This window comes from Trichomycterus rosablanca, chromosome 17, assembly GCF_030014385.1.
Source record: "Trichomycterus rosablanca isolate fTriRos1 chromosome 17, fTriRos1.hap1, whole genome shotgun sequence".
Taxonomy (NCBI): domain Eukaryota; kingdom Metazoa; phylum Chordata; class Actinopteri; order Siluriformes; family Trichomycteridae; genus Trichomycterus; species Trichomycterus rosablanca.
The window spans coordinates 23,537,777-23,560,128 of record NC_086004.1 but is presented as its reverse complement, the minus strand read 5'-3'; the positions used below and the strand labels follow the sequence as shown (position 1 = coordinate 23,560,128).

At 37.2% G+C, this 22,352-nt stretch overlaps 1 protein-coding gene across 3 annotated transcripts in view; it reads left to right on the top strand.

Moving 5' to 3' along the window:
- Positions 1 to 1,017: 1,017 nt before the first annotated feature.
- myom2a (myomesin 2a) overlaps positions 1,018 to 22,352 on the top strand; it is a 32,360-nt gene continuing 11,025 nt past the window's right edge. Inside the window, exons 1-17 of one of the 3 annotated variants that reach the window (XM_063012589.1) lie at positions 1,018 to 1,074; positions 3,616 to 3,740; positions 4,952 to 5,047; positions 6,460 to 6,595; positions 10,536 to 10,690; positions 12,958 to 13,050; positions 14,417 to 14,505; positions 14,601 to 14,642; positions 16,338 to 16,502; positions 16,591 to 16,752; positions 17,003 to 17,144; positions 17,243 to 17,436; positions 17,941 to 17,994; positions 18,801 to 18,928; positions 19,320 to 19,503; positions 19,993 to 20,167; positions 21,013 to 21,134. In XM_063012589.1, the coding sequence (XP_062868659.1) occupies positions 3,640 to 3,740; positions 4,952 to 5,047; positions 6,460 to 6,595; positions 10,536 to 10,690; positions 12,958 to 13,050; positions 14,417 to 14,505; positions 14,601 to 14,642; positions 16,338 to 16,502; positions 16,591 to 16,752; positions 17,003 to 17,144; positions 17,243 to 17,436; positions 17,941 to 17,994; positions 18,801 to 18,928; positions 19,320 to 19,503; positions 19,993 to 20,167; positions 21,013 to 21,134 (2,038 nt within the window). In that variant the 5' untranslated portion in view covers positions 1,018 to 1,074; positions 3,616 to 3,639. The remainder of the gene's footprint in view (positions 1,075 to 3,615; positions 3,741 to 4,951; positions 5,048 to 6,459; positions 6,596 to 10,535; positions 10,691 to 12,957; positions 13,051 to 14,416; positions 14,506 to 14,600; positions 14,643 to 16,337; positions 16,503 to 16,590; positions 16,753 to 17,002; positions 17,145 to 17,242; positions 17,437 to 17,940; positions 17,995 to 18,800; positions 18,929 to 19,319; positions 19,504 to 19,992; positions 20,168 to 21,012; positions 21,135 to 22,352) is intronic. The other 2 variants (XM_063012587.1, XM_063012588.1) reach the window with 2 other exon arrangements.

Below are 22,352 nucleotides of genomic sequence, written 5' to 3'. Positions count from 1 at the left end.
GTCAACAGTTTCTATTGACAATTCTTGACTTGCCCAATGAGACCTAATGAGTGGACACTCGATCACTATACGCACAAAAAAGCTAATCGACCCACCACCTTGATGTTTAAATAATCTATTAGCTAGCCATGATAATAGCCATAGCAGCTGACATGGCGTTAAGAATTAAACAAACAAACCTAATGAGTGGATTGAGACTTTAAAACTGAACTGAACTTTATTTGCAGGACAAAAATATTCCTGAAAATTTCTTGCTACTGAGATTGACTTTACTACTTTTTGTTTATAATACTTTGAACGTATGTAATTTGATGCTCAAACTGCATACAACTATATGTCTGTTAGTGTGGAGGATATCAGGCACAACTGAGTCTGAGAAATGTCTTCTATCCACGGTTAAAAATAGTTGTTGGCAACTGTTACAGGAGGGAGGGTGCATCAAATAAGAAAACCCTAAAAAGGACTCGAGGGCAAGATGTAGTACCAAATATTTTAACAGTAAATAACTTTAAAATTGTTTTATTCATTAAAAATGTAACCATGTTTTATTATTTCATCTTATTTTATTATTTGGTTACAGTCTGTGGGCTAGTTAAGTTTTTAATTAATACAGGCTGATGTCTGATGTGTGATCACTGACAGAATGCAGAACAAATGTATAAAATGTGTATAAAACATGCACTGATAAGCAGAACAATGACTTTTACATAAAATCCGTTGTGTGCACATAATATTTTCTTGTTTTCCCATCATCATCCTCACGTTATCCCTATTGTTCTCTAGATTAGCCTAGCCCGATACAAATATATCAGTAAACACACAGGTGAACAGAAGACACCTTCCTGTGTTAGGGCATAAGCATATCTTTATAATCACCTAACAAACTCTCACTGCAAGTGAAATGAGGATTGAAAATGGAGGTAAATGCTATATATAGGCTGAAGTGTCTCCATACATGGGATGGAAGAAGGAAGGCTTCCTCTAAGTGAGCAGCATTATTTTTGTTTCGGTCAGCAAGACAGTTCCAAGTGCTCCCAACTGATCTAACTCTCAGCGCTGTTCAGTTCTCCTGGGGTAAGTCGAAATTTCTTTTCATTATTCTATCATCATGTCTAGTTAACCAAGTAAACCTTCCACATGTGAATGAACAGTTCAGAATTATTATATGAAATTATGATCTGAAGAAATAATAGATGATCTGTGGTAGACTGTGTAGCATTGTCACACAAAAAAACCCTGAAGCTAGAACATGTTTATGTACATTAAAAAAATGAATTCCCTTAAATGATTGTAATAACTATGTTTTAAGACTATATTACATCTGTATGTAAATCCAAAGAATTACATTTTCATTTATATAAATGCATTTTTATATTTATATAAATATAGATTCCTTGTTTTCTTTGTTTTTCCTCAAATTTTGTAAAATAAAAAAATGGTTACACCTTTAAGCATTACTAAATAAACCATGACTGTCGAGAGTAATTTTATTTTCATGTTATTGAAAATGATAATAATGCAAAATCCATTTCCATAAATGGTGGGACATTTTATAAAATGCAGTAAATCTGTGAATTATTCATTCTTTTGAACCTTTGATTAGCTGACAGAAGAATAAAGATTTAAAACACATTTTTGACCAACTTATTTGTGTTTTGTAATTATAAATACATTTTGAATTTGATGACTGCAGCAGCACACTCAAAAAAGGTGACAGAGGCTTGGTTTTTTTTAACCACTGTGTTATATCACCCTTACTATGAATTACACTTTTAGCTGTTTTAGAACCAGGATATCAAATACTACAGTTTTACAAGTAAAACTTATGGTCATTCTGGCTGGATACAAGCTGCTTACCAGACTTTGCAGCATACATTTTCAGTACCTGTGCTGAACTGCAGCCAGGCCAGTCAAGCATGTGTCTACAAAGCCACTTTGTTGTAGTTTGTGCAGGATGATGGCACTTTGATGGCCACATATGTGTCCCCATCCTCTCTGCATTTCTCCCTAATAACACTTTAGATGGACCTATTTGTCTATGGCACAATTAACTAAAAAACATCTGAGCACAGCACACAATTCTGTGGTCTTTTGGTCCATCTGAGATAAGCTTGGATCCAGAGATGATGGAAGTGTCAGTTCCCTTTTGAATTGACAATTACTCGCTCCAGGTGGATGTTCATCTATATATTACAGGCTCTCCCACTCAGATTCTGGCAAACCTGCTTTTTTCTGTGAAACTGTGAGGAAGGTGACACCCCTCAAACTGTCACAACACCATCTGATGCTGCAGCCAATGTCAGCTGAAAACCTGATCAGACCTAGCCTGGCAAAAATGGGTAACATTTTGGTATTGTTTAATTGTGCCAACCTTTTATGAGATTAAATTGTGAAAGGACAAACACGTCCTCGTAAGCTTTACTAAAGTTTTACAGCAATAACAGCCTTTTTAAAAAGGCTCACAGAACAAAGAGATGTCAGCACCTTATAGCATTTTTTCAACCGACTGTTGTACTGCTATTTTTAAGAGCCCAAAAAACGTATTTCATTTTGCTGTATTTTATTGTGTGACCTTGTGCACATCCTTACCCTGATGAGTTCAGGGGTCATTAATGCAGTGAAGGGGAACCACTTTCCCACTGACACTGATTAGGCCACTAAGCCATTTGTTGTGCCTGACAAGGTGATGCAAATGGACAGATGTGAGAATGCTATGTTGTTTTTCTATTGTTAATACACATTTCTGGTGCCAGTATCATGTCATATACAACAATATATCAGGATAACTTTTTTATGGTAGCTGTTATGTTACACTGTTATAATACCTAACAGCAACTGTAGTCAACTGTAATGGTATATGAAGTTATATGATGTATATCTGGCATGACAGGTTTATGATATGCTTATGATGGTGTTATGACTAAGTGGTTTCTGTAAATTGCCTCTTTAGTAGCAAGACAGTACTGTAGATTGAATGCTTTGTTTTCTTGTAGCTTTTTCCATTTAAAAAAGCTGGTCAGTGCACATCTTTAAGCAACAACATGTTGTGTTATGTTGATACCTTTTGTATTAATATAATATAGATATTAACATCCTTTTAACCAAAGTAAATGTTCCTCCGAATTAATCAGCAGTACTCAATTTTGAATTAATATTAACTTGAATTGTAATTATTAGGGGTGTACAAGGTAATGCTTCAATGCGCTTGCCCAGATCCTTGTTAACAATGTTACAAAAATGTAGCTAATGTAATGTAATCCAAATATATAGACAACTATTTATCTAGTTAAGTGAGTTAATGAGTTGTGAATTTGGAAGTTACAGCCTTATAGTGTATTAAAAGTCCTAAACTTTGTTTAGCAGGTGTTTAGAGTTTCTTTGGCTGATGGATGAGAGCCCATAATTAAAGCCCATAATCATCTTGTGGCAGGCTCATGAGGATATGTATTTGTGCACCCCTATAAATTAAACAATATTACCAGTAATGAGTAATACTTTTATTTAGGTAGGTTTTGTACATTTATCATACTCAGACCACCAGCTTTTTCCATAACTCTACAGTTGGTCCTTCAAGAAACTGTAATAATATTCAGTAGCATGTGATTTGATTGTTAGGTCTTTGTTTGAAGTTTTCCTGACATGCCTACTACGAGGGTCATGCCGTATTATCATCAGGCACAGAAACAGGTTTCACATCAATATTCCAGCTCAAAGCATGTTGTCCAGCAAAGCTCATCGAGGTAGGGGACGTTCTCAGGTTTGGACTGAAGGCTGTAGAGTGTGCAGCTGGGCACTTGTGCACTTTAGGCGGTGCAAGCTTGCATCTTTGGCTCTAGTTGCTGCTTTCATTTAATGCCATTTTGTAAAATAAAAATGCTTTGAAGAACCTAATGCTTTTTTTATTTTTAAAAAAGTCTTAAATGCTTAACCATTAGTGAATGAAAATATTTAAATCTGGCTACATTAAAATGTGCAGTCAGCTTTTTGGATCCATAACTAGTGTTACTCATAAACAATAAACAATCTGCACTTGAATTGAAGAATTGATAGTAAACTTAAGTGACTACATTTTAGGTGACACATGTCCTGTATTGCATTAATTATAACTGATGTTAAACACTATTTCTGCAAAAATGAGCAAAAAAAAAAAAAAAAAACATTATTAAAATAGTTACTCAAGACCTTTTTTGTGCAGGTACAAGCGTAATCTTGCGATTATACCACAGGCATATCAATAATTTGCTCATTTTCCCCTTTTGCACTTAGAGTTACTATTTTTATTATTCAAAACCAAAGTGGCTGTGCTGATTTAGACATAGTGGTTTTTAAAATTTAATGGTAGAATGGTATAATAACATTAGTTAAATATTAAGTGTACATTGCCTGCTGAATGTGTCATTATCACTGATGTGAAGTACAAACCAAACTTCAATCCTGTTTCTTACAGTCTAGGTTTGTGCATGTGCATCGTTTTTTTGTTAAATCACTGACTGCAAAGAAATTATAAAGCATATTTTAGCTGTGGTTCACAAACTAGATATGCTTTTTTATTTACTAAATGACACACTCTCACCAGGAGTTGCACAGGCCGGGGTTTTAAATTAGAGGAATTTTGAATTGACATCACATTAGCATGACTAATCACACCTTTAAATAGTGAATGCCACTGCTTTGTTGTTTAATGCTAATTTGTTACTGTACGTTTTAACAGAAGTAGTGCACATCATCTAGTATTGCTCCTTGTGTAACCTTAACACATGTTCAGGTCATTTAATTTAGGGCTAGAGTAATATACTATAGTGATATACAGTAATATACTGTACCCAGCTATGGCAGTTAGAATAAAAAGCTGCTTTGAATCTTGCTTTCAGCTGCACTTTCAACAGACTATCATGCATGCATAAATACATGTTCTTTACTAATGTTACTCATTTTATTTGTGATGGAACAGAAAAACCAGCTCAAAGTCTGTGAAGAAGGTACAGGTGAAGAAGGCCTCCGAGGCTATGGCGGAACCAGCCTATACAGTGCCTGCTTTCAGGGAGAGGTGAGTTCTGCTGGCAGATGAAGTAATTACCCAGCATGCTATTTTAAGAAAGTGAGAGTGCAAGAGAATATTTGAGCTTGTATGCCCATCAACTGTAAGTAAAAATGATATCCCTGAGCACTGTAAGCTCCTAACTTTAGCTTCTTACCAATAGGACTGAATTCAAAGATGGCGACTTCACTTAGCATTTAGCATCTTAGCTCAAACAGGTTTATCAGTAGAGGAAAGTTATTTCTATAGAGTCTAGCACACACCGAATCTGGTTTTCTGGGCAGCATATTTAAATTAAGGATATTACCAGGAAGCTGCCAGGTTTCTCTTGAGAAACTTTTTAAAATCACAGTTGAATAAAAACATTTTAGCTGCTTTTTAAACAAGCTTCTGCATTTAAAACTGAAAAACATTGAGCTCATTAAAATTTAAAATGATAAAGCAAATTATGTTTCATGTGTAAAATTTGCCTGATATTGTTAAAAACAAAATAATAATAACAATAATAATAATATATAGTAACATAAAGATAATAAAACAATACAAATGTAGGCTGTTATGTTTTTATTTGCTCTATGTATTAAAAATGGAACAATATAGGGATAAACTCTACTTATTATAAACTATACTCAGTATTTCCTCCAAAGGACACAATTTTTGCTATGCAGCCTACCTATGAAAGCTAAACATGTTTTTGTTTGAGAAAGTTTTTTTTTTTCTTTCAGCTGACCCTGTATATAGGCGTCTGTACCAGACTTGGCACAGTTTTTATTCTGGATGCCCTTCCTTATGCGACCCTCCTATTTCCATCTGGCTTGGGCGCAGCACTGAAAGCACACTGACAAGTACACCTCCCAGTGGCTTGGCTAGGCTGCCCCCATGGGACATTAGCTAATCATGTCTGTGCAGACCTTGAACCCTGTGCCACTAAAGTGCCCATGCTTGTTTAGGAAGATTAGAATGCACTATCAGTCAGGTCTGTCTCTAACTGTTGAGCAGTTAACTGACCATGCAGAAAAGTTTTATAGCTATAGTAACTCTACTGTGCTTCACAACAGCTCCACCTGTAAAAGCTTCTCAACTCCAGTCCTGCTCTCTGCTCCAAACACACCTTAATATGATAAGAAATATTTGTCTTGAGTGCCCCAAAAACTATTTGCCAATAGTTGCATTTTGGATCTATTCATTCAGTATTGTCAATAAATGGCATTCCTTTGTTTTTGTATGTATTTGGTATTGGTAATGATACTTATGGTGAAATATTGCAGATATGATGCAAATAAAAATACAATGAGTCAACAAAATGACAGTTTAAATGCAGTTATGCATATTACATTAATTGTAACCCAAACCTTCATAAATATAACACATCTAAACATCAGAAAAAAGTTCACAATATGTGTGTGTTTTTTGTTTTGCAGCGAGCCTGAAGGAACGCCTGAGTACCAACGTGTGGCCTTTCGTCTTGAAAGAGACCTCAACACCCTGCAGGAAGAGCTGCACAGGATTAGAAGAGTCACTCATGAACAAGTGGAAAATATTGAGATTACTAAAGAGGCAAATACCATTTTTAATACATGATATTTTTATTGTAACTTTGAGTCGTCTTTGTGTCTTTGGAACCTTGGGAATCAGGTCTAGTATCGGTAGTATGGTGGTGTGATGTGAGGTGTCATTTGAAGGGCTTATCTAAAAGTTCTTTATTACTTTTGTACCCAGGCATCTTGCCAAGCTAGCAGTTTGTCTATTTTTATACATTGATACATTTAAAGGGTTCGAAACTCAGTGTTGCCACCAGTCGGCTAGGCTCCATCTGGCACGCATAATTGGCAGTGCTTGCAGCAGATACTAATTGGCCACCGTATCTGCAGGGTGGGGGCCGGACTATGTGTGGGTGGGTGGGTCTTCATACGCTGTGTAAGGACCCTGATTGGCGGAAGAGACGCCTGTGCAGAAAGCAGAGGCGAGAAGGGGAGGGCTGTGCCCGTGTCGGAAGAGGCGTGTACAGCGACGTGCTCTCCTTGGATGCAATCTGGTATCTCTCAGCAGCGGAAGACAAAACTGAGTGCGCTAAATCGGGAGGAAAATGGAGAGAAAATGCGTTAAAAAAAAATCTGTCCCAGTGGTACAGAATAATGATGTTTGCAGCTGCTTTTATTTAAACCGGTGGCACCATTTATTTTTTAAGGCAAGAGAATAAAACAAACATTTAAAACTTGTGAAAGTGAAAAAAGTCAAAAGATCAGTACTCACAGGGGCAACAGACTAACCCACAAATATTAAAGCTATTACTAAACCTCACAGCTGTTCTGCCAAACTAGCTCACAATTCAATTGTTTTGCCAAGACATAGTGATAAACACACTCACGTGCACACTTTAAACTTAAAAAATAGGTGGTGTTATCTCAGCATTTAACCCCTTGATGCACAAGCTAAGCAAACCCCTTCTAATGCACAACATGGGTCAAAAATGACCCATATTCATCCATTCAAGAATATTTTCATATGCACATTTGTCAGTTATTTATGTATTTGCTGACTTAGCTAATAAAAGCTATCTATACTAGAATATGTAAACAGCTAGCAAGCAAATAGTATAGTACATATTCAAGATTCAAGAGCCTAATCTTTGGTTGTCTTTCAAAAGATCAGTAAATATGTTTTTGACTACAAACACTTACAAATGTCAGTAGTTTCTGTCAAATTCCATAGTAAATACATTTTTGACCCATGTTGTGCATTAGAAGGGTAGTGATACAAAAATGATTTTTATTAAAAAAGCAAAAAATATAAAACTGAAATAAGGATTTGTGATGATCAAAAACAAGTTAATTGAAAAATTCATGGAAGCTTGAATGACGAAATTAATTTATTGCAAAGATATAGAAAATAAAAACTCAGTTGGGTCACTTTTGACCCAGGTTGTGCATCAAAGGGTTAAAGTACTAAACTCACCTCCTCTAAATTGCCATTGCTGTGCCCTTGAGCTGGACCTCAAACCCTCAGTTGCTTGAACTGTATTTGGTTGCACTTTTTTTAGTGTTTGCTTAATGTTTTAAAGGTTAAATGTACAGAAAAATTTAGCTGATATAGTGACCCTTTGTATTGAGTGTCTTTCCGGCCTTAATTATTCATTTTTGTTTGTGGTCCATGTTACAGATCAAACAACTATTTACCTTGCTATAAGTTGTTTTCATGAATGTTGTAAATGTTCTGGAACGGCTTTGTCCTGCTTATCATAGTATCAAAAATACTTATCAATAATAATAATTATTATTATTTGAAACACAAATTCAGAGTGAAAACTTTGGGGGATTAGACAAAATCACAAGCCTTGTGAAAACTGATTATTGGGTGTGTTCGAAAACCTAGTGAGCTGCCTTGCTGTCTTACTGTCTTCTCAGGCAGCTGCCTAAGTAGAGAGGATTCTAATAAGTCATCGACTTATAAGGCAAGTTATATTGATTGCACTACTTAGACAGCGATAACATCGGGTTTCACTGAGTAGGGTGGATATTAAGGCATCTAGGTTTTCGAACAGCCTACTTCTTGGGAGCACTTGTAGGATGATGTAAAATGCTGTTGAGAGCTCCCTAGGTTTTCGAACACACCCATTGATTGCATTTGAAAGAAAATATGCAAGTGCAAATTCATTTAGGAATTGATTGGTTAAAAAATCTTAAATAACATTTAAAAAAGAGTGCTTACATATGCTGTTATACATCATTAATCAATGTCATCTGATCAGTCAGAATGAATAATTTAGCAGTGATGTGTATAGAAAATCATAGAAATCATATATATATATATATATATATATATGTATATATATGTATATACAGTGCCTTGCAAAAGTATTCAGCCCCCTTGAACTTTTCAACCTTTTGCCACATTTCAGGCTTCAAACATAACGATATGAAATTGTAATTTTTTGTGAAGAATCAACAACAAGTGGGACACAATCGTGAAGTAGAACGAAATTTATTGGATATTTTAAACTTTTTTTAGAAATAAAAAACTAAAAAGTGGGGCGTGCAATATTATTCAGCCCCTTTACTTTCAGTGCAGCAAACTCACTCCAGAAGTTCAGTGAGGATCTCTGAATGATCCAATGTTGACCTAAATGACTGATGGTGATAAATAGAATCCACCTGTGTGTAATCAAGTCTCCGTATAAATGCACCTGCTCTGTGATAGTCTCAGAGTTCTGTTTAAAGCGCAGAGAGCATCATGAAGACCAAGGAACACACCAGGCAGGTCCGAGATACTGTTGTGGAGAAGTTTAAAGCCGGATTTGGATACAAAAAGATTTCCCAAGCTTTAAACATCTCAAGGAGCACTGTGCAAGCGATCATATTGAAATGGAAGGAGTATCAGACCACTGCAAATCTACCAAGACCCGGCCGTCCCTCTAAACTTTCAGCTCAAACAAGGAGAAGACTGATCAGAGATGCAGCCAAGAGGCCCATGATCACTCTGAATGAACTGCAGAGATCTACAGCTGAGGTGGGAGACTCTGTCCATAGGACACAATCAGTCGTACACTGCACAAATCTGGCCTTTATGGAAGAGTGGCAAGAAGAAAGCCATTTCTCAAAGATATCTATAAAAAGTCACCTGGGAGACACACCAAACATGTGGAAGAAGGTGCTCTGGTCAGATGAAATCAAAATCGAACTTTTTGGCCACAATGCAAAACGTTATGTTTGGCGTAAAAGCAACACAGCTCATCACCCTGAACACACCATCCCCACTGTCAAACATGGTGGTGGCAGCATCATGGTTTGGGCCTGCTTTTCTTCAGCAGGGACAGGGAAGATGGTTAAAATTGATGGGAAGATGGATGGAGCCAAATACAGGACCATTCTGGAAGAAAACCTGTTGCAGTCTGCAAAAGACCTGAGACTGGGACGGAGATTTATCTTCCAACAAGACAATGATCCAAAACATAAAGCAAAATCTACAATGGAATGGTTCACAAATAAACGTATCCAGGTGTTAGAATGGCCAAGTCAAAGTCCAGACCTGAATCCCATCGAGAATCTGTGGAAAGAGCTGAAAACTGCTGTTCACAAACGCTCTCCATCCAACCTCACTGAGCTCGAGCTGTTTTCCAAGGAAGAATGGGCAAAAATTTCTGTCTCTCGATGTGCAAAACTGATAGAGACATACCCCAAGCGACTTGCAGCTGTAATCGCAGCAAAAGGTGGCGCTACAAAGTATTAACGCAAGGGGGCTGAATAATATTGCACGCCCCACTTTTCAGTTTTTTATTTCTAAAAAAAGTTTAAAATATCCAATACATTTCGTTCCACTTCACGATTGTGTCCCACTTGTTGTTGATTCTTCACAAAAAATTACAATTTCATATTGTTATGTTTGAAGCCTGAAATGTGGCAAAAGGTTGAAAAGTTCAAGGGGGCTGAATACTTTTGCAAGGCACTGTATATCCAGGCTTATATTACAATGACATTAATACTTGTATGTTTTCTGTCAGGTGAGAGAGAGGATGTGGGTCAGTAGAGAATTTCCTACACAGATTCTCAGAGCTCCAGACTTCTTGGTGGCTCTAAGACCTCATACTGTGTGGGAGAAAAGCCAAGTCAAGCTTTTCTGCACCGTCTCTGGCACCCCTACTCCCATCGTCAAATGGTTAGAACTTTAATTTAATTACACATTTCTTGACATCTCCATGGTCTTAGTGGCTGCCATATGTCCGCTTTTTTTGTCCATGTTGCCACCACCTAACTACAGTTAAGCTTTATTGTGGCAGCTTTGGAGCAGTGCTGTTGACTTACAAGGCAGCCTCTAAGCCCATGGCAGTATGAATCTTGCTGAATTGTGAACATTAAGACCTGTGTTTTAGCAGCTTTTAATTTATGGCAGAGCTGTTTTACGGCTTTTTTTAATTGTATCTGTCCGTCCAGACCGATTTAGTCTAAGCATAATGTGACAGTTGGGTTTTCTCTTTGACCCTGCCAAAGGACCACTGTTCCATGTACTTTTATTAAAACAAAGGAGGCACAACTACAGTCAATCATGATATACAGTGTATCACAAAAGTGAGTACACCCCTCACATTTCTGCAGATATTTAAGTATATCTTTTCATGGGACAACACTGACAAAATGACACTTTGACACAATGAAAAGTAGTCTGTGTGCAGCTTATATAACAGTGTAAATTTATTCTTCCCTCAAAATAACTCAATATACAACCATTAATGTCTAAACCACCGGCAACAAAAGTGAGTACACCCCTAAGAGACTACACCCCTAAATGTCCAAATTGAGCACTGCTTGTCATTTTCCCTCCAAAATGTCATGTGACACGTTAGTGTTACTAGGTCTCAGGTGTGCATAGGGAGCAGGTGTGTTCAATTTAGTAGTACAGCTCTCACACTCTCTCATACTGGTCACTGAAAGTTCCAACATGGCACCTCATGGCAAAGAACTCTCTGAGGATCTTAAAAGACGAATTGTTGCGCTACATGAAGATGGCCAAGGCTACAAGAAGATTGTCAACACCCTGAAACTGAGCTGCAGCACAGTGGCCAAGATCATCCAGCGTTTTAAAAGAGCAGGGTCCACTCAGAACAGACCTCGCGTTGGTCGTCCAAAGAAGCTGAGTGCACGTGCTCAGCGTCACATCCAACTGCTGTCTTTGAAAGATAGGCGCAGGAGTGCTGTCAGCATTGCTGCAGAGATTGAAAAGGTGGGGGGTCAGCCTGTCAGTGCTCAGACCATACTCCGCACACTACATCAAATTGGTCTGCATGGCTGTCACCCCAGAAGGAAGCCTCTTCTGAAGTCTCTACACAAGAAAGCCCGCAAACAGTTTGCTGAAGACATGTCAACAAAGGACATGGATTACTGGAACCATGTCCTATGGTCTGATGAGACCAAGATTCATTTGTTTGGTTCAGATGGTCTCAAGCATGTGTGGCAGCAATAAGGTGAGGAGTACAAAGATAAGTGTGTTATGCCTACAGTCAAGCATGGTGGTGGGAATGCGATGGTCTGGGGCTGCATGAGTGCAGCAGGTGTTGGGGAGTTACATTTCATTGAGGGACACATGAACTCCAATATGTACTGTGAAATACTGAAGCAGAGCATGATCCCCTCCCTCCGGAAACTGGGTCGCAGGGCAGTGTTCCAGCATGATAATGACCCCAAACACACCTCTAACACGACCACTGCTTTATTGAAGAGGCTGAGGGTAAAGGTGATGGACTGGCCAAGCATGTCTCCAGACCTAAACCCAATAGAACATCTTTGGGGCATCCTCAAGCGGAAGGTGGAGGAGCGCAAAGTCTCGAATATCTGCCAGCTCCGTGATGTCGTCATGGAGGAGTGGAAAAGCATTCCAGTGGCAACCTGTGAAGCTCTGGTAAACTCCATGCCCAGGAGAGTTAAGGCAGTTCTGGGAAATAATGGTGGCCACACAAAATATTGACACTTCAGGAACTTTCACTAAGGGGTGTACTCACTTTTGTTGCCGGTGGTTTAGACATTAATGGCTGTATATTGAGTTATTTTAAGGGAAGAATAAATTTACACTGTTATATTAGCTGCACACAGACTACTTTTCATTGTGTCAAAGTGTCATTTGGTCAGTGTTGTCCCATGAAAAGATATACTTAAATATCTGCAGAAATGTGAGGGGTGTACTCACTTTTGTGATACACTGTATATACACACACCGATCAGCCATAACATTAAAACCACCTCCTGGTTTCTACACACACTGTCCATTTTATCAGCTCCACTTATCATATAATGATAATTTAGAACAAAAAATAGAGATACACATACTTTTTTTAAAAATTTGGATTACACTGCAGATGCAATAGATATAGATAAGATATAAACTTCATTTATGTGGTTCTTAATATAAATCTCTGTCTTGTACCTTTGCAGGTGTAAGAATGGTGTTACTATTAATACTCTGAGTGCACCTGGAAAATACAAAATCGAGAGCAAATATGGCGTTCACGGTCTGATTATTAGCAGGTATGAAAGTATTCCAACAACACAGTATATCTTAGTCGTAGAAAGTGAGTGGTCTAAGAGTTCCTATTTGGTCTTGGAGCGGGTCTGTCCTCATCTCCAAGACGCCTCAGCTGTTCGTTCCTTACTGCTGAGCTCTGTGTCATTCAATGCTGGAATGCCTGACATCTGAGTGACACTAACACTGTTACAGTAACACAGTTACCCATATAACAAGTCTTAAATCTTTCTTCACATTTGGACTCTTTTTTGATTCTGTAAATCTTTTTCTTTTATAAAATAATAGCAGTTTAGAAAATTTTTAGCTGTCCTGTAATAAAGTAATTTTTAATTTTTCAATGCCAAGGCAGCTGAGATGCTTTTAAATAGTCTGACTGAAGGTCACATTTCTTCTTTCTATTCTGATTCCCTGGCCTCTCCTTCAAGACCAGCGCTGCATATTTTACATCTCTTCGCCAGTTCAATGTGCTTTAGCAGTGGGAGATCATGTTCTGTACAATGTTTTACCACTGCACCAAGGCAACAGTGGATTAACTCTGTAGGAAATTATTTAGGAGATGTGAGGATCAGGACAAAAAACTAAGTCCAACATTTTAAGGGTGTTGTCAGCAAAGTGTTTAACATGTATAGCATGTGTCGTACAGCTGCTAATAAAACAGATGTAATAAATTTAACATTTTAAAAAACATTCAAGAGAATAGGAATAAATGTTTAGTATTTTTGTAGGCTTTTTAGTTAATAAATAAAATATTAGACCAGCTACATTCACAAAGGCGGGTTTTGTTTGGAAACACTGTTTGGCTACGTTTGACTTGTTAGCAAGATAGATAGATGGATGGATGGATGGATGGATGGATGGATGGATGGATGGATGGATAGATAGATAGATTCTTATAAACAATATATATACAGATATATAAGAATAAATATAGAAATAAGGATATTGTTATACTGTAGTTATAAATATATACAATGTATTGGTTATGGGTATATATATATATATATATACAGATGTACATCAGATATAGAATATAATATAAATATGTCAGATATAGGTATGAATATAGACTATGTATATCAGATAGAAATTATATCAGATATAGGTATGGATAAGTATAATAGTGGTAATATACAGATAATAATAATAGCACTATACATAGATAAAATAATATAGATTATAACCGATATATACATACATGTATGAATACAATAATTTAAATATCAAGGAGGAATATGTAAGTGGCTCATCATACAGATCCCACTGATTAAATTAGGTATTTACATACATTTGGCTATGTACTGTACCATGTACCATGTTAGGAGAATTGTTTGAAATGTAAAAATAATCATTTGAATCTTTCCTCTTTAGATGCACAGTGGCTGATTCTGGTGTATACAGCGCTGTCGCTACCAACCCTGCAGGAAAGGCCATCTCTAAAGCCACAGTGTGTGTGAGAAGTACGTTTTTGGTCCTCCTTGTCCTCCTCAGCTTTTTTTATTGTATTACTATTTCTATGTGTCGAATTTCCTAACTTGTTTGTTTTTCCCTGCAGGAGGATCTTGGGCCTCTGAGCTCTCTTATCTGCCAGGAAGAGGTGAGAGAATGGCTGCTGTCATGTTCTGGCTGAAAATCAAATCTAAAGGGCTCTTTTTAATATCATAAGCCATAAATAACTTCCTTTGTCATACTCTGTCTAAGTCATGGGAGCTTGATAATTTGTGGAAAATATGTTGTGGCTACAACAGATGCCAAGTTTTTAACTTGTAAACATAATACAGCACAGTAACAACTTGGCACATATCTAGGGTCAGACTAAATACACAGGAAAATGTGCTTAATTTAACAGATCTCACAGATTTTTAAGAAAAGTGTCACATTTCACGGCAGTCAATAAATAGCACTTATAAATTGAATGATAGAATAAATGGAAGCTACAAAGGACAGCACAGCCAACATTAATGGTTGAATGTAATCCTAGAACAGGGGTGCCCAAATAATTCCTTATAGGGGCTAAAAGTTAATCTCAGTAAAGGGCCACAAGCCAAAACTTAAAGGTTTAGTTATTTTAATATTGCATTAAATTAAAATATATCACGTTTTTATTGTTAAATAAAACACTACTGTTTATTCTAATTAACAGTGCTTTTATTGATTTCAACGGATGATAGAAAATCTGAGTCGAACTCAAACTGCAGTCGAATTTATTTCGATGAAAAAATATTCATGCTGCCAACTGTTTTTAAATTTTCGTTCATCCTTATGCCACTTCCTCATACACTCCATGATTAACAGCCTCATTAGTGTCGTAATAAGTTACTTGATCTCTGCTGACAGGAGCTCCACAGCGCCCCCTCTCCTCTCCTTTCCTCTCCACTGTCTCATGTAAAATTGTGGTCAGCTAATGGATTGCAGCTAGCGTTATAGGCAGTTAAACACCTGTTGAAAGAAATTCCCAGCTACTGACAAAAGTAGGCCCTTCTTTGATCTAGCGAGTGGGCCAAAAAAAAGAGACGATGGGCCCCAAATTGGGCAGCCCTGACCTAGCACATCCAGCGACGGTGCGAGGCTTCATGTCTCAGAAAAGAAAATACTTGTCTGTGTTTTTACTGTTTTTAGCTGCTTTAAACTTCGACATCTTGGATGTTTTGACTAACTGATTGCTAACTGAACTGTCATAGGTGCTAGGACCACCCTGGAGTGCAAATGGAGTGCACAGTGCAAATTAACCAGTAAACGTTAGGCACTTAAATGCTACGCAAATGAAAAATGTTAAATCGCTAAACACAAACCTTACATTTTGAATTTAACAGCAAATTACATATTACACAGGAAAAGATTTATTTCATGGATTGTGACACGATTTTCAGTTGTGAATTAGGCAGGACCCTACACATAACCTTTACTATAAACCTATTAATTTACTTACGATAAATATTAAGCCACATTTGGTTATTTCATGCAGCCTGCACTGAGTTAAAAAAAGAGAAAAGACGCTAATGAGAAATTGCACAACATAATGGATAGATTGTGTTTATGTGAGCTTGTTTAGGTGGGTATTTTAACCACCTGCTTTGCTTGATTAAAATCACATACAATATGATTGCACATAACCAAGTGTATACTGTGTGTAACTAGCAAATAATTAGTCTACATCAGTAATCATTAAGTGTGGTGTTGTGGTATTTCTACTACATCTCTGAAAGATATTTTGTAGACTAATTTGTAGCACAGCTAACTCTAAGATACTACAGCTGGGCTATAATTTCATATTCTATGTTTTCTTTTTTAGCACCCTTTCCTTCTGATATTCACGCAAGTAAGCTAGAAGTGACCCTGCTTGATAGATTTGGAGTGACATTTGGCACTGAAGGCGAGTCATTAACTCTGACGGCCAACATGGCGGTTGTTCCTGATCTTCCTAACCTCCCACCAGAGGTTATGTGGTACAGAGATGGTAAGAAGAGTATCTGTGTATTGCATAGTTTTCTTTACTGCTTTATAAAAAGTTTTCTGTCTCTCACATGTCTGTGTATGAACTGTAGAGACTTTGCTGACTGAGTCTAGATGGGCTGAGATGTCTGTCGGTGGTGGAGCTGCCAAGCTTACCTTTCCTCACTTAAATAAGGATGATGAAGGTCTGTACACCCTGCGCATCTGGACCAAGGAGGGAACCACTGAGCACAGTGCCTACTTATTTGTCAAAGGTGTGTTATAAGTAAAAGTTACAAAATGTTAATGTTGATAAATGAGAAAGTTTCAGGCAATATATTTACATTTCTCAAACAGGGGTTGGCAGAGTGTAAAACAGGTGAGGAAGACGACATAGGCTAGATATTATTTCATGATACCGTAAAAACTACTTTTAGTCATATAGTTTACATCCAGCAGTTTTGTTTATGTGTTTATTTAAATCCATTAACCATACTGTATGGGTTTGTTTAACTGTTTATATAGATGCTGCTCCCTCAGTGGCTGGAGCCCCAGGAGCTCCTATGGATGTCAAAGTTTCTGATGCTAATAAGGATTATGTCCTGGTGTCCTGGAAGCCTCCCAACACCACCAATGAGCCTCACATCACTGGTTACTTTGTGGACAAGTTAGCAAACTGATTTACAATATTATCATGTTGACTTTTCATTGCTTATTACACCAGAAGTAGTGTAGTATGCCAATGTTTCCGATTGTCTTCTCCAGGCGTAAATCTGGAACCAAGGACTGGATCCAGTGCAACGACTCCCCTGTAAAAGTGTGCAAGCTTCCTGTGCATGGGCTCACTGAGGGGGCCTCCTATCATTTCAGAGTCAGAGCTGTGAACAGCGCTGGCATGAGTCGGCCCTCCAGGATGTCTTCTGGGGTGTCTGCTGCTGAGGTGGAGAGCGATGTGGAAGGTAGGGCTCAGCTCAAACACAAAATATATTCTCTATATGACCGGTGAAAAAAAAACAGCAATGGCTTCACATGTGTTAGAGGGGACATGTGCTAGTCTGAAGTCCTTCTTGACCAGAAGACAAGTTTAATACAAGAAAAAATGTTCTTAATAAATTTTTTTGATATTTTTACATGTAACCAGGGCCCAACCTCAGTTACACTAGGCCCGCCTGATGCAAATTACCCAATAAACAAGAGGCACTTGAATGCTACGCGAATGAGAAACATTATATTGCTAAACTCAAACCTTAAATTTTGAATTTCACAGCAAATTGCATATTACACAGAGAACATTTACACTGATTACATGGCTCATTTCACGGTTCATAAAACAATTTTCACGGCTGTGAATTACGTGGGGCCTTTTTGAAATGTAAGCAATTTATGCAATATTACATAATAAAAAATAAGATGTATATATATATATATATACTGTATATAAATGATCTTTATCATCACAACAGTGATTCAGATTGAGGGGAAATATGATATTGTGACTCGACAAGAGCTGCAAGAAGGTATCTTATACTGTTGATATCTACTAACTTATTGTACACAAATGTCACATCTTCCCATCTTTTATATTGCACAGAAGCACTAATCTCACATTTTCCAAACTTTTTGGTCTTAATATAGCACTAATATATTTTTTATCAACCATTCTACATACACATCAAACCCCATTCAAAGTATTATGTCACATATGACATGTTTAGTAACAAGATACATTTCATTTTTGTTGGAAAAGTTACTTGTATCGAGGTAACAACTGATCACCTCAGTGGAAGGGAAGGGAGGGAAGGTTATGGAATCATCTTCTTGTCGATGCAATACCAAATTCTGTTATCTGTGTTAGCACTAGCTGAAGTGGCGGGGGAATACAGACTGGTGTAGTGTGTTCCTCTGTTTGTGTAAGAATAAGTATATCTGATGTAAACAAGTGGTGTAAACAAGTAGTGTCATGCATGTAGGAGGAGGAAGGGTGTGCCAACAAGGGTGATGTGTAAAGGGCAGGGGTCACCAGGTTTGAGACAATGCATTTGAAAAAATTAAGAAACTGTAAATCTAAAATAGTACATTACAATCAACCTTTTATATGTGAGAAGGTTTGGTGGTTTGGTGTTCGGTACTATTATTTTGATTAATATTAATATCTAAATAATTAACATAACATAACATAGAATATCTAAATATCTAACTAAATCTTTACATTTATAACTTACATTAACATTTCCTTTATGTCCAAAGTCATAACCCAAAACTACAATAATGCAATACAATGAAATTTCATGTTTAGATCAAGCTTTGATCCTTTCTTATTTAGAACATGTTACATTGCTGGAGCCGCCTACAGATGTGCATGCCTCCGAAATAAATCACTCGTATATTGTGCTGAGCTGGAAACCTCCCAGCCCAAGGGGATGGGCACCTGTATGGTACCTCATTGAAAAGGTGTGTAGGTGTGTGTACGGATATTTGGCTTTTTAGTCTATGAATTCAAATCATGTTTGTTAAACCTAATTTTTATAAAGCACTAATCCACAACTTTCACAATAAAAAATCTAATTATTAGGCTATTTAAATGGACTACATGGCCAAACTGGTAACTATATGTTAGTTTCAAGAAAGAATAAGGTTCAGCTAAACACACTAATTAAAATATGTGCCCATATGATTTTTATGTTGTGTATTTGGCAACTAAAGTAATTCCAGAATTATTAAACAGTATTTGAGTTTTAAACTAACGTACAGCTTAAATGGTTTAGAGAGCTTACAGCTTGCAAGTATCATTCTCATTTTTTATTTATTTTTTTGACCTGCTGACATGGTTTTTACCTCTTAGTCGGTGGGTGACAATAGCTTGTGGCAGAAAATCGACACTGGTGTGCAAATACGCTCCCCACGTTACCCACTATTTGATCTGGAGGACAGGAAAGCTTATCGTTTCCGTGTTATCACTGTCAACATGTACGGTCAAAGCAGACCATCTGAGTCAACAGATCTGGTACAGAAGTCAGATGCTCATGGTAAGATGGATAAATATCAAGCAATGTTAATAATATAATAATAAATTATTTTATTTTATTGAAGTCTAAAAGCTTCCTTGATAAATTTCTTCCATGCCCTATTTTTCAGACAGTATCCCAAACGTTGGTATGTAAGGATCACCATACTATATGTTGGTTATGCCAATAACACCACAATCGTTTTTTGTTTTTTTGGCACTGCTCACTGTGTATGTCACCAAAGCTGAATGGTCGTCTATCATGTATTGCACATACATTTTTTTACTGTTTGAGAACAACACAACTATTGACGTTCACAGTGTGCATATCAGAGCTTTAATCATTTTTACACATTTTCACATTAGCAGTATTTTCTTTGTAAAACTGGTAGGAAATTAAGCACAATAAGACTCAACAACATGTAACCCAACAAGCCAACATTCTCACACCCAGGTATCAAAGTGATTATGGGTCTTTATATATTTTTTTCTGTGTCTGGGCTTTATGCAGGTGTTCCCTCAGCTCCAGGTCAAGTCATTGCTTCCAGAAACACCAAAACTTCTGCCTTTGTGCAGTGGGATCCCCCCAAAAACCTCAACAACCTGATGGGTTACTATGTGGATTGCTGTGTTGTTGGCTCCAAGGTCTGGTCCCCCTGCAACCACAGGCCATACAAGCACACCAGGTAAAAAATATTATCCAAATCAGTTATTTTGTTTCAACGGCAATTAATAAAAATGCCCAGTGAGTTATAGTATTAGAATTCTTAGAATTTTAAATTATTCTAGACCCAAATCTACTCTGATCAGCCATAACATTAAAACCACCTCCTTGTTTCTACACTCACTGTCCATTTCATCAGCTCCACTTACCATATAGAAGCACTTTGTAGTTCTACAATTACTGACTGCTGTTTGAGTTGGTCATATTCTAGACCTTCATCAGTGGTCACAGGACACTGCCCATGGGGTGCTGTTGGCTGGATGTTTTTGGTTGGTGGACTATTCTCAGTCCAGCAGTGACAGTGAGGTGTTTTAAAACCCCATCAGCATTTCTGTGTCTTATCCACTCATACCAGCACAACACACACTAACACACCACCACCATGTCATTGTCACTGCAGTGCTGAGAATGATCCACCACCCAAATAATACCTGCTCTGTAATGGTCCTGGGAGAGTCCTGACCATTGAAGAACAGGGTGAAAGGGGGCTAACAAAGCATGCAGAGAAACAGATGGACTACAGTCAGTAATTGTAGAACTACAAAGTGCTTCTATATGGTAAGTGGAGCTGATAAAATGGACAGTGAGTGTAGAAACAAGAAGGTGGTTTTATTGTTATGGTTGGTCTGTGTATTTGGAACATTTAGATTTTATTGAAGATTTTTTGTCTTTTTTCTTGAGAGATTTTCTATTACCTCTGTAATATTTTGTATTATATAAATGCTGTATTTGTCTAATTAAAAAGCGTGGAAGTTTGTGCTTATCTAAAGAGCACATTAATAATACTGACTCTCCCTGACTCTCTAGGTTTGTGGTCCATGGCCTGACTTCTGGTGATACGTACAAATTCCGTGTCCAGGCAGTGAATGTTTTTGGGCTAAGCGAGGAGTCTCAGGAGTCTGCTCCCCTGTTCATTGATGCTGCTCTCAGTAAGTATGCAGTTAAATTTCTTCCTCTGCCTCTTTTGATTATTGGATTCATATAGTTCTTTTAACACAAATGTCTGATATAACACAAATCACTGTTATAAAAACATACTAAGCAAACCCTAAACATGTTATTATGGACCAAATCCAAAAGTTAAAGATTTAATCCCAGATTTAAAGATTTAATCCAATACACTTTTTCTAAAAATCCAAAATATTTTACTTTATTTTACTACTTTCCTCAAGTTTCCTGTTGTCATTGGGTAAAAGTAATGCACTTGGAATGGGCATTAACTGTGCTTGTTTATATGCTGGAGATTGGCTGGCTTTACATAAGATAAGATAACACTTTATTGATCCCGAAGGAAATTGCAGATTGAAAGGGGAGGCAGAAAAGACTTTTCAAATGATTGAAAGGGGAGGCAGAAAAGACTTTTCAAATGATTGAAAGGGGAGGCAGAAAAGACTTTTCAAATGATTGAAAGGGGAGGCAGAAAAGACTTTTCAAAACAGAGTTGGAATTAATGGTGGGACAAACTGATTACTTTAGCATTATACTATAGCAGACAATATCATCAGTGTTAAACTGTTACCTAATATTTGAATTTATTACAACTTCAAAAGTGCCCAGCGGCTAATTTAGGTACAGCACAACCTTGTCTGTGAGAAATTTGACATGTTGTTTGACATGGTGTCCATGTGTGTTTTCTCTTGGTGCCCCAGTTTCCTTATAGTATTGGCTACTCTAAAATGCCCACATGAGTGGATGAATTAGGGAAAGTCACAAGTGCTTTGTTCAGGGTGTTTTCCTTTTTGCACCCAGGTTTTCTTGGGTGTAAACAACAGAGAATTTGACAATTTGACAAGCATATTAATAATGCTGCATTTTTACTACATTATTGTTTATGATTATGTTAATGAGATCTTGTTATTTAAGTGCTATAATAACTCATAAGAAAGATATAAATATTTGTGTTGCCTTATACAGAGAAAGGAGTGGATTATGGTATGTATGTGCTGTATTTTCTTCTTATCACTAGCTAACTGTTCACTCTCCAGTATCCTTTCCCTGTTTTACTCACTTTCCTCCTGTTGGTTTTTATCTATAAACCAACCACTTAAAAATCCACACTAATAGGGCTAGCTTTGGGCCTGAATTAAAGTAGTTACAGAAGTAGAAACTTAGACTTTTTAGCTAGTACACTACACAAGGGAATCATC